This window comes from Erinaceus europaeus, chromosome 17 (assembly GCF_950295315.1).
Source record: "Erinaceus europaeus chromosome 17, mEriEur2.1, whole genome shotgun sequence".
Taxonomy (NCBI): Eukaryota; Metazoa; Chordata; class Mammalia; order Eulipotyphla; family Erinaceidae; genus Erinaceus; species Erinaceus europaeus.
The window spans coordinates 37,029,141-37,042,637 of NC_080178.1; the positions used below are offsets into that span (position 1 = coordinate 37,029,141).

Sequence of the window (13,497 nt, forward strand, 5' to 3'; positions counted from 1 at the left end):
AGTTCCCCTTAGAATTTTGAGAAAGGATGTCATTATTTTCTATCATAAGTTTTCTTAATAATTAACTTTTCCCCCCTAGTTCAAAAGTAACCTGTCTCTTCCTTCTGTGGTCTTCAAATGTTTTTCCTTAGAGCTGTACATCTTTACTACAATTTTTCTAAAGGGTGGTTTTTTTCTACTTATCCTTCCTAGGGTCTGTGTTTTTCTTCCCTACTAGAAAAAAAATAGTTGTTGGGAGTCGGGCAGTAGCGCAGCAGGCTAAGCGCATGTGGCTCAAAGCTTAGGACTGGCATAAGGATCTCGGTTCAAGCCCTCATCTCTCCACCTGCAAGGGGGTCACTTCACAGGTGGTGAAGCAGGTCTGTAGGTGTCTTTCTCTCCCCTCTCTGTCTTCCCCTCCTCTCTCTATTTCTCTCTGTCCTAACAATGACAACATCAATAACAACAAGGGTAATAACTACAAAAACAATAAAAAACAAGGGCAACAAAAGGGAAAATAAATAAAAATAAAAAAAGAAAAAATATTTGTTATTTTTTTCTTTATTGGGGGGTTAATGGTTTACAGTTGACAGCAAAATACAGTAATTTGTACAAGTATAACAGTTCTCAGTTTTTCACATAACAAGTATTCCACATTTTCCACACTGGATCCTCCTCTGCCATCATGTTTCAAAATCTGATGAAGAATTTATAATATTGGGCGTCGGGCTGTAGCGCAGCGGGTTAAGCGCAGGTGGCGCAAAGCACAAGGACCGGCATAAGGATCCCGGTTCGAACCCCGGCTCCCCACCTGCAGGGGAGTCGCTTCACAAGCGGTGAAGTAGGTCTGCAGGTGTCTATCTTCCTCTCCTCCTCTCTGTCTTCCCCTCCTCTCTCCATTTCTCTCTGTCCTATCCAACAACGACGACAACAACAATAATAACTACAACAATAAAACAACAAGGGCAACAAAAGGAAATAAATAAATAAAATAAATATTTAAAAGAAAAAAAGAATTTATAATATTAAGTGCTGCTCATAAGTTAAATGTAAATTTTGAAAAATAATGATAGTTTTCTAAATAACTTGGCAAATAATAGAATTAGTCCCATATACTTTTACCCTACCCACAGTTCCTACTTGATGACAAGCATGAGGCAGAGGGAGAAAAGGATAGGACTTACTGGTGAATCCGGGCACGGCTGAAGGGGCCAGTGTAGCAGTCTGACTTCTCCAGGTCTGGAAAAGCTGACTCGTCAAGAACCATTGGGTTTTGGGATATCCATTTTTTAATTCTTCTAAAATATCTTTCCATCCTGGAAAAAGTCACATTTTAGAAATAGATTATTATGCAATCCTGAATCATGCCTCATTTCTATTATCATTCCAAATAGTCAAAATTAATAACAACAATAATGCAAACAAGTCATGCGAAAACACAGACATATACATTACTCTTGTTCCTACACAAAAAAGAAATAAATATCCTAACCAACCTACTATGAATTGCTTTCTCAAACTCTTTCAAGAAAACTAAGCTATCCTTACAAGAAAAATCATATTGAAATTATTAAAAGTCACCATACATAAAGAGGGTGGAAGCAAAGTACAGACTCAGGAGGTGATAGAAAAGCAATGGCTGTGACCAGACTTCCCTGGACAGCCAACCCCATCAATGTGCCTTGGAGCTCAGCTACCCCAGAGTCCTTCCCTACTAGGGAAAGAGAGAGACAGGCTGGGAGTATGAATCGACCTGTCAACGCCCATGTTCAGCGGGGAAGCAATTACAGAAGCCAGACCTTCAACCTTCTGCCTCCCACAATGATCTTGGGTCCATACTCCCAGAGGGTCAAAGAGTAGGAAAGCTATCAGTGGAGAGGTTGGTATATTGAGGTCTGGTGGTGGGAACTGTGAGAAGCTGTACCCCTCTTATCCTATGGTTTTGTCAGTGTTTCCTGTTTATAAATAAAAATTTTAAAAAAAGAAAAGAAAAGAAAAGAAAAGAAATGGTCAGGGCCAGCTGGTGTTGTAACCAGTAAAGCACAAAAATTACCTTGTGTGAAGAAGTCCTGGGTTGCCTGTAGTGATGAACCTTCACAAGCAGTTTACCAGATATCTCTCTCCTCTCTCCCCTCTCCCCTCTCCCCTCTCCTCTCTCGGCTTTCCTCTTCTCTCTCTCTCCCTCCCTTTTTCCCTCCCTCCCTCCCTATTTCTCTCTCTGTCTCATACATATTTTTTTAAAGAAAGAAAAAAAAAGACTTTCAGGAGTGTTGGATTTTTTGTGCAGATACTGAACTACATAACAACCCTGGTGGAAAAAAAACAAAAAGGAAAGTAATGATCAAACAGTTGGTTCAGTGGCAGTTCTGCATTATAGTTACTGCATGAACGATTACCAGATATTTTACTTTTTGCCTCAGTTTCTTCACAAAATGAAGATACCTTGTTGGAGAGTTAAGGATTCATGTTTTATTTTATATTTGATCATTAACATTAAGGAAAGTTTGAGGCAGAAAGTTTTTGTTGTACTTTTAAAGCTTCAATGAGCATATGAATCACCAAAAGATTTTTTGTTTATAATGCAGACTTTTATTCAGCAGATCTCAGGCATGAACTAAGATTCTGCATTTCTAACTAGCTCCTAAGGGCTGTTCAAGTTACAGCTCACTATTCATACATTGAATGAGTATGGCCTAGATACTAAAAATATAACATTAAAACACTGTTTAAGGAGTTCTAATGAGATCTAATGTATGATACTTTACAATGATGGTCCTGTTCTATTTGGTGTATATACAGATTGGAATAATTTTTATTTCACAGAGAAAAAAAAGGAAAGATGAGATGGAGAAAAATAAAAAAGGAAAGACAGATTGATTCTGAATATATAAATTCTAAGTTATTATACTGATTTCTAAAATGTAAAATATTTACACCTTATAAAGCTCTATCTTGGGCAATATTTTTATCCTTCATTTCTTGCAACTGACAGTGAAAGCAGCAGGACAAGAAACATTCCTCTATAAGGTCAATACATCTTAATATTTACTTGGCCTACTCTGCTCAAAATTAATTCACTAAAAGTAAACATTATAGGGTGTATATTCAATGGAACACTATTCCACAATAAAAAGTATGAAATTGTTCCATTTGAAGCAAAATAAATTGAGGAACAGGGGCTTGAACCTGGGTTGTTGTACTATAAAGTTTGCACTCTAATGTGCTACACTGCTCAGTTCTCACAACAGCTTTCTTATAGATCATTATTTCTCTCAATGAATAAGTAAAAAAAAAAAACAATAATAGAGTAATGTGTGGACAGCTAATATGGTATCTAGAAATTATTTAATTCAAATCTGTCATGCCAAAATTATCATATTAATTTGAAATAAAAAGTTCTGCTATAAAGTCTAGTGTGTAAAAAGTGTAAACTTCATGGTCTGGGAGCGCAGTGCATAAAGCATCAGACTCTCAAGCACAGGGTCCTGAGTTCAATCCCAGCAGCACATGTATCAGAGTGATGTCTGGTTCCTTCTCTCTCTTCTCCTATCTTTTCTCATTAATAAATAAATACATAAAATCTTAAAAAAAAACAGAAAAGAGTATAAACTTCTACCTCCCAAGTAGGGTTATCAATTAAATGCCAGGTTTTTGGCTTTTTTTTTTAAATTGTATTATTTATGAAATGGAAACATTGACAAGACTATAGTATAAGAGGGATACATTTCCACATATTGCCCAGCCCCAGAGCTCCATATCCAATACCCTCCACTGATAACTTCCCTATTTTTATTTGTTTTTTTGAGAAACTAAAGTCTTTGCAGCCCAAATAAGAGATAGAATTGAATGTGTCTATTTTGCTTCTATTCATCACACACATACAAAAAAATAAATAAATAAAAAGTCTTCAATCACAATATATAATCCCAGAAATTAATGTGTAGTCATATAGAAAACATTAAATTGGTTAAATAGACTCCTTTTCTAATTTAGTGAAGAGTTAGGGGATTTGTCTTTTAGTAGGTAATTTGCCACCATTTGAAACCAGGCCAAATACTTCCAACACTGAGAATTCAGATTCCTCATATCTAAAGAGAAGAAGTAATTTCATCTCTCTTAACTTCATTATATGACTGAGCAATCAAATAAAAGGAGGCACATGGCTGACTGCATTTAGAAAATAATGATGGACTACAGGACTTAAGGACTTATTACTTCTTACAAAACTGCATACATACTAGAAGTAAATGTGAATTAAAAATAATAAAGAGGGGCCAGGTAGTGGTGCACATGGTTAAGCGCACATATTACAGTGCACAAGGACCCAGGAGGTTCAAGCTCCTGGTCCCCCCCGCAGAAGAAAAGCTTCATGAGTGGTGAAGCAGGGCTGTAGATGTCTCTCTTGTCTTTCTCCCTCTCTATCTACCCCTCTCCTCTCAATTTCTCTGTTTCTATCCAATAATAAATTAATAAAAGTATTTAAAAATCTTTAAACATAATAAAGAAATTCAGTAAAAAAAAACTTTTAGAACTTCATTATGTTTGTTATGGAAAATTGTTTTATTATATTTATTTTATTATCTTTATTTATTTATTGAATAGAGACAGACATAAATCTAGAGGGAATGGATTGATAGAGAGAGGGAACGATATAGGGAGACACCTGCAACACTGCTTCACCTCTCGCAAACTCTTCCTTCTGCAGGTGGGGGCTGGATACTTGAACCTGGGTCTTTGCCCATTGTAATATGTGCGCTCAACCAGGTACACCATCACCTGGCTCCTCTCACACACTTCTATGAAGGAATATATGATATCTGATAATTGACTATTGCCAGGTTTGTATTTAAACTCCAGGATAAATTTATCTATTGATGGTTTATTACTTAATTTCCTGATTCTCATTCACTATTCTCCTCTCTTAAATTAAGGGATATTTTAAGACATAAATATGTGATGATTGACATCACAATACTCAGCATACAGTACACATTCAATAAATGTGTATGACAACATAAAGGAAAACAAGTACTACTACTAACACTTAAACTACTATCATCTCACTACCAATATAACATGTTAGATACTGTCAACTGTCTTGCTAATTATTTTGCAATTTTCAAGTTTATCTCTTAATGTGACCATGAATTCTAATAGAGATTTTAAAATGCCATAGTAAATATCAGTGGAAATGAGAGAATTCAATGAGAATTAAAAGTAAATCTGAAAGAAAGAAATGAAACTACTGGATCTGTGCAAAAAGACTTCAAAACCAGCTGGGGACATGACAAGGGGTGAGATTTGGTGAAAATGGAGCCATTTATTTTCTCTGGTCTGCAAAACTGGCTATTTTATGCTTTGCTTCCCTGAAGTAACATTCTGATGATGATTTGATAATGAAATGTAAAAATGCTTTGTAAACAAATATAAAATTACACAACAGTAAAACTATAGCCATTTCCTGTCAACCTACCTGAAAAAATGATGATTCTCAAAACCAGTGCACTTCTTATACCCACTATTTACTGGTAAAAATAATTATGCAAGAAATACCTTTCTCACTTCAAGGAGTGAAACACCACACATGCATATGCACACACCAAAATGAAAAAAAAAAAAGCCTAAGCAAAATCTAAGTGCATATATTTGACTTCTGTTTCCTTATTTATAATAGTTTATAAATGGGCTTTATAATTTTACTAGAGCTTCAGTCACAAAAGCCATTTTGCATATTCACTATGCTAGCTCCCAGCCTGGGCTTTATAATTTTATGACAATGATGACAATATATACATACTCTCATATTTCACTTAAATTTTATTCCCCAAAGTTGTTTTCTAATAATTCAACACTTTTTCATGTATATAAGCAGTTGTATGGCATCTATGTAAAGTTATTGAATAAAAAATATGTCTCTCCTCTTTTAAAATTTTATTTACTCTATGAAAAATAATACAGAGATAAAGATACAAAGAGAGAGACCAGAACATCGCTCAGTTCTAACTTATATTGGGGACTGAAACTTGGACCTCAGAATCTCAGACATGAAAGTCATTATGCTATCTCTATATCCCAAAATTATCTTTCTTGAGTCAACACATTGCCTTGTCTTAATTAAAATAAAAACTTGGTCTGAAGTATAAATAAATAAATATCATGTTCTTAATAGGCTTAAGCTCAAGCAAGTTACATGACTTTTTAATTTTTATGTGCACTATATGATTTGCCATTATCTTCTTATTTACTGACTACACTTCCCATAAGTATCTACAAAGTCAAAGAACAAAAACTATTCATAGTAACAGAAATTTGGTAGACTCTACTATTGTTTACAATATTTTAAAAATTGTTTGGAGTTATTAATAACTACATTTCAATTTAATGAAATTAAATAAATGAACAAACACATTAGTTATAAAAAATATCATGGCACTTAATACTATGCTCATTATTTGAGTTTACTTTATAAGACTGATCACGGTAGAACAAAGGAGCGTTTTCCATCACTAATATTTTTCAAGCCCTTAGTTGTTCATCATGTACAGGTTTACTTTGAAACTAAATTTAGTAGGATTTCATTAATAGGTATTAGTTGTTATTGTAGCTATGAGGTTTGGCATTTATGTAAATCTTTAAAAGAAATTTGTTTATAAGAACACTCACAAATTACATAGTAGCAAAATTTCATTACTTTTATAGTAACACACTGAAACAATCCCAAATATTTTATAGCATATTCAACATTAAACAGATATATGCAGAGAGAGAAAGGAAAACTGGCCGTTCTAAATTTATAAATTATAACATTCCAAAAAATTTTAATTAATTATATCAAATAATTTTAGGGGTTTTCTACATGGAATAGACCAAATAAATATAAGAAAGATAATGAAAACTCTTTCTACATCAGAAAATATTAACTTGGCAAACAGAAATGTCTGAGCAACATCATTAATAAAACATTTTTATTCTGATTTCCAATTTTCACAATTTACTTTTCTTGAAGACTACTCCTACTATACCTAAATGTAATGTTTAAAAGAGAAAAATGTGATCTTATTCTAAAAGCTATTTTCTTATTCTAACCTTTATAGTTATGCTTAGTCATTTTGTTTGATCAAAGCACTAGATTTATTCACTTCTTTTCCAAAATGGTCTAGTGTCTATACAATATGAAACGTTCAGTTTTTATGTCATTCTGATTTAACAATATCCTAAATAACTATTCAGCATAATGTGCTCTCTCACATTCACATTTTAGTTTTTATTAGACTGATTATTTGTAGAAAGCAGAGAGAAAACAGCCAAGGGTTAAAAGCCTCATTTTAGAATATTTATTAAATGCAAGCTAACACCAGCAAAACAGGGCCAAGATGATTCAGGTTGAGGGATACCTCTGTCTTTTTTGTCAAAAATTTTGCTACCATTATAATTTAAAAGATGCTTTAGGAGTCAAAGATTTTGAGCAAAAAAGCTTGCTTTCAATACTAGCACAGACAGTTCTAGGTGATGAAAGATAAGTAGGTCTTTGATTCAAATGACTTTGTATTGTCTTGGTAAAATATCTTATCACTCTGGAAGCTAATCTTTCTTCTATAACCACTGTGAGATAAGAGATTTGGATTAGATGATACACAAGGTCAATTCTAGGTGTGATTTTTTTTTTTTTAACTAATAGGTCATCATTTACCCACTGACTGTGTTTTGATAACTGTTAGTCAAAGCTGGAATTTCATGAGATATTTATTTGGAAATAAAGTATTGCTTCCATACTTTTTGTCAAGAGGGAGGACTGCAGAAATGGCATCAGAAAAATAGGAAGAAAAAAAAAAAAAGAAAAGAAAAAGAAATGCAGCTTTTTTTCTTTTCCTTAAAATTTAAAATTCACAACTGCAGATACAGGTAATTGATTGTTTTTTTTGTTTGTGTTTAAGTTTTTTTTTTAATTTATAAAAAGGAAACACTGACAAAACCATAGGATAAGAGGGGTACAACTCCACACAATGTTTTACTTTTTCACAAATGACAAATTGGTAGTAAACAAATTTCACATCACCCACAAACCTGCCCGTTGATTTGCTCCTCTGGTCAGTGTAGTAGCTTTTTTTCCTGAAAAATAATAGAAAGGAGCTGAGGAAAGGCATATGAAAATAATGAAACTACTGAACAATAACACTGAAGATTTCAATACCTGAACTTCTACATGCCAAGTATACAGAAGACACATTATTGTTTATATTGAGAACATGTCTGCTGTTTTGCCATATAAAAGGTGAGGTTCCAGCCTGAACCCAGCTCTACTGCATGATGAGAAAGGGAGTGTAGCATGAAGGGAAAGGAGGAAATGAGACACCTGAAGTTCCGCTTTCTTCTTAACTGAAAATACACTGACTTAGAACTACAATGAAATCGGTAGGTTCCAGATGCTACAATGATGCTAACTGGACCTCCTAGGGCAGATGACCCTACCATGTGTCCTGGAATCTTGCTTCCCCAGATCCCTGCCCCACTAGGGAAAGAGAGAGACAGGCTGGGAGTATGGATTGACCTCTCAATGCTCATGTTCAGCGGGGAAGCAATTACAGAAGCCAGACCTCCCACCTTTTTCACTTCATAATGACTCTAGGTCCATGCTCCCCCAAAATTAAAGAATAGGAAAGTATGGTCGGGCAGTAGTGCAGCTGGTTAAGTGCACTTGGCATGAAGTGTAAGGACCAGTGTAAAGATCCCATTTGAGCCCCCAGCTCCTCACTTGCAGAGGAGTCACATCACAGGTGATGAAGTAGATCCACAGGTGTGTATCTTTCCCTTCCCCTCTCTTGCTCCCCCTCCTCTCTCCATTTCTCTGTGTCCTATCCAACAATGATGACATCAATAACAACAATAATAATAACTACAACAACAATAAAAAAAGTGTTGGAGGATGGGGCCCACTGTACCTGAAAGTCCAGGCCGTTGTTTCCATGAGGTCCAAGTGGGTTGACACCCAACTTTCCCTTCGGGTTGAGACAAGAATAACTTCCCCTGACCTCCTGAACTAATGATGGATGGCTTCTCTGGAATGGGGGCTACCTTTCTGCATATGTCCCTCCCCTCCCCTTAAAACAGTGGCTATGAATTACTGTACATTGTGTTTGGCCTAACTTGAAAGCCACCACATATATTCTTGCTCAACTAACCCCCCTCCACCTCTCGCCCTGAAGTGCCTGTAATTATGCATTGTGAAGCTTGCAATCAAACCTTGTATGATAATTTTTCACTTGTGATCAAATAGTTTGTATGTCAAAATGCAGCTATGCATTTTGTTTCTCTGTGTTTGGGTTAATGATTACCTTGACCTTCTACCTGGGTAATGGGTATATATGTACTTGCTTTTTTTTTCAATAAATGAGTTGCCCCACTGAGGCTCTCCACGAGCTGACTGCTTGTTTTTTGCACTTTGCCCCTACCATGCGGAGCTACCCCAAAACTCCCAAGGAGTCACTCTGACTTCTACTGGCCGAGGCACAGAGAACCAGGAGAAACATGCAAAAAAGAGCAACAAAAGGGGGAAAAAAAAGAATAAGAGAGCTATCAAGGGAGGGAATGGAATACGGAGTTCCAGTAGTAGGAATTGTGTGGAATTGTACCCTTCTTATCCTATGGTCTTGTCACTGTTTTCATTTTATAAATAGAAACAAAAAAAAAATGAGGTTCCTTTCTGTTCTCGCAATCTTTTTAGCAAATAATCTGTGGTTAAGTAGTTACTCAATAATAAAATCTTTTTTTTTTCTTTTACTATTGTAGAGAAGTTTCCCCTGAAACTTGGGGAAACTTGGGGATGAGTTCGTTTTTAGTTATGTGTTTCCAACAATAGGGTAGCTTTAATTCATGAAGTCCTTAACAATCTGCAATCATTAGTTCTGCAGAAATGAACTTACTTGACCAAATATTTTCCAACTATAAACCTCCATTCTATATTTTATTAATTCTACACCTCCATGCATAGGACTTTATTTCCCTCATACATTTTGTCTTTTGGAAGATTCTGCTATGTAATACCATAATTAAGTAGGTATCTAACTACTTATTAGAAAAACACTCAAAATATTAAGTAAAATTTATTTTTTAAATTTTTTATTATCTTTATTTATTGGATAGAGACAGCCAGAAATCAAGAGGGAAGTGGGGAAGAGAGGGAAAGAGACAGAGACACACCTGCAGCACTGCTTCACCCCTTGTGAAGTTTTCCCCTTGCAGGTAAGGGCCGGAGACTTGAACCTGGGTCCTTGCACATTGTAACATGTGCGCTCAACCAGGTGCTCTACCACCTGGCCCCCCAAAAGTTATTTTAGTCACTTTTGTCACCAGTGTTTTGCAGTGTCTGGTCAAGTGAGGAGGGCGCTCAACTGGATAGAACCTGGATTCCCTGCTCCTGTCAAAGACACACTACTTTAGTCTGTTTTATGTTTAGGGTTCCATCTGGTACTATCTTTAAAATATTTTTTGTTATTATTTGCATAAAAAGTAATATAAATTTAAACTTAATATTAAGTGCAATGAAGTAATTGTTCTCAGAAAAATATCCCAACTAAATTAATCTAAATTGGGTGATAAATATACTGTACATGGGAGAGATGAATTTTGCCCATGTCCATAACTGTACTGTACTATACTGTACTTTATTGTACTGTAAAAAGTTATGTTATAGCCTCAGTTCCTACCTACAGGAAGGTAGCATCATATGTGGTGAAGCAAATCTATAGATTTCTTTATCTTGCCTTTTTATTTTATTTTATGTTTTAAATTGTTTTTTTAATCTTTATTTATTGAATAGAGACAACAATAAATTGAGAGGGAAGAAGGAGATAGAGAAGGAGAGATACACCTGCAGCACTCCTTCACCTCTTACAAAGCTTTCCCCCTGCAGATGGGGAAGAGGGGGTGGGCCCCCCTGCACACTGTAACTTGTGCACTCAACTCACCTTTTTATCTTCCCCTTTCTTCTCAATTTCTTTATCTTATCAAAATAAATAAATAAAATGCAAATTAAAAAATAAAAAACACTGCTGCCATAATATTTGTAGATAATATTCTCTTTTTTATGAGGGTACGGTAAGATGCATGGCTGCATGTGATCAAACCTAGCAAAGTATGTGCTCTACCATATTTTTAAAAATATTTATTTAGTTATTTATTCCCTTCTGTTGCCCTTGTTGTTTTTATTGTTGTAGTTATTATTATTGTTGTTGTCATTGTTGGATAGGACAGAGAGAAATGGAGAGAGGAGGGGAAGACAGAGAGGGGGAGAGAAAGACACCTGCATATCTGCTTCATTGCCTGTGAGGCGAGCCCAGGGCTCGAACGGGGATCCTTATGCCAGTCCTTGCAATTTGGGCCACATGCACTTTACCTGCTGAGCTACTGCCCAGCTCCCTAGACATTCTTTTTTAATGAACTGACTGCTAGCCCAAATTTCAAATGCACGTTATAGATAAGTAAGGAATTAGTTATCAAGGAATTAGTTAATGATTTTTTAAACAGGTTTGTATTTTGTTTCAGTTTATCTCAAAGTATTTCTCAGTCATGTCAGCATATAAATATCTAAAAACAATTATCCTCATAAAAAGAAGTTGAAAATGAAAAACAGAAAGGAAAACGTAAATGTGAAAAACTCTGGGTGGCGAGTGTTTGGGCGTAGGCACACAGAACTTTGATAGCAGGGATGGTATTAATATACACTTATTAACTAAAAGTAAATAAATGAATAGTAATCATCCTCAATTATAAATTAAGAAAAGTTTTTTCTGTATACCTCTTGTTATATTTAAATGTTATAACATTATTAGTATCTACAACACAATTTATTTTTGTAATTGGCACCATAATTATTTGGATATTTGTTAGGAATGTCAACATGTAATCTGACTCCAGACTAACAGTACCAGAATGTCTTAGGTATAGGTGGCAGAACACCCATTTTATTAAAGTTTTTCATGTATTTCTTTTCTTTCTTCTTTGTCGTTTTATTGGGGAGAGGTATTAATGGTTTACAATATGGTTGTTGATATATGGGTACAATTTCTAATTTCTTCTAAGTGCTGGCAAAGCACTCTCATTCCCAACCTAACTCTATTTTTAACCACCATGCACCAGGATCCCAATGCTCTCCTCACTGCTACCTTTCTTCTCCTTTACCAGAGTCCTTTGCTTTCGTACAATACACCACACTCACCACTTTTCCTTCTTTTCCTTTCCCTCCTTCCCTCATTTCTTTCTCCCTTCCTTTCTTCCTTCAACTTCTCTAAAAATAAATAAATAAAATTACTATTTAGCTCAAATTTAGAAGCATATTCAGTGACTCCATTTTTTTTCTTTTTATATTTCATGGAATTAGTGTTACTTTGAAAAATGGTGTATATTTTATGTTTATACGAATAAATAACAGAAATTCAAGGCCATTGTTTAAAAGTTCCAGTAATGCAATGATTGTAAACATTATTTTTGAAAAATACAGTGTACACAAGAAACTTTAGTTATAACATCATCAAGAAACAATAATACAGCTACATGTATCATGATTTTCATATTGTTGGATGTGCCAGAAATCATATGTTCACACATAAGCTTATCCAAAAGTGAGAATAAAATAATTTTAGAAAACAAGACATCTAACCGTGAACTTCTTGATCTCAACTAATTCAGTGCAACCAGAGCTACCATACCACTGCCTTTTTGATTATGCTGCCACTGCTTTTTGCTTCTGATTGTATCCACAGACACCAAGCCTGAAATATCAACCTTCCACTCCAATAATCTGGTGAAATCTTTCTTATCACATGGGACTACCTAGTTCCACTACAAAGAGTACACTCTCATTTTTGCTAGATCTTTTCTTTTTTTGCATATATATTTAATTTAATTATTATTGGATAGAGACAGAAACATTGAAAGTGAAGTGGAAATAGGGAAAGAGAAAGAGGGGGGCTGGGTGTTGCTGCAAGTGGTTGAACACACGTTACATTGCACAAGGACCCAGGTTTGAGCCACGAGTCCCCACCTGCAGGGAGAAAGCTTTGTGAGTGATGCACTCCATGGATCTTTCTTTCTTCTGGCTCCTCTTTTCCTTTCATTTTCTGATGGTATAATAAACAAATAAATCTAATAAATAAAGATAATTTAAAAATTTTTAAGACACTTGCAGCCTTGCATCACCACTTGGGAAGCTTTCCTCCTGCAGGTGGAGACCAGAGGCTTGAACCCTGGTCCTTGAGCACTGTAACGTGTGCATTTAACCAGGTGAGCCCGACCTTGCCCCTCAAATGGTGCATTCTCTAACAAAGTTAAAGATCCTAGATATAGGCTAGGGCCTAGGGGACTGAGTACATGTATATAGGTATCCATAAGTTAGGGTCAACTATATACCTCAAAGTAAAAGTATTCAATAATCCAGGGAGTCGGGCTGTAGCGCAGCGGGTTAAGTGCAGGTGGCGCAAAGCACAAGGACCAGCATAAGGATCCCGGTTTGAACCCCGGCTC

The 13,497-nt window shown here is 35.4% G+C and overlaps 1 protein-coding gene across 1 annotated transcript in view; it reads right to left on the bottom strand.

Annotated features, from left to right (window-relative positions):
* ANO3 (anoctamin 3) overlaps window positions 1–13,497 on the bottom strand; it is a 361,962-nt gene that overhangs the window by 140,010 nt on the left and 208,455 nt on the right. Inside the window, exons 5-6 of the mRNA XM_060176666.1 lie at window positions 8,044–8,088; window positions 1,164–1,295 (exon numbers count right to left, since the gene is read on the bottom strand). Of these exons, the coding sequence (XP_060032649.1) occupies window positions 1,164–1,295; window positions 8,044–8,088 (177 nt within the window). The remainder of the gene's footprint in view (window positions 1–1,163; window positions 1,296–8,043; window positions 8,089–13,497) is intronic.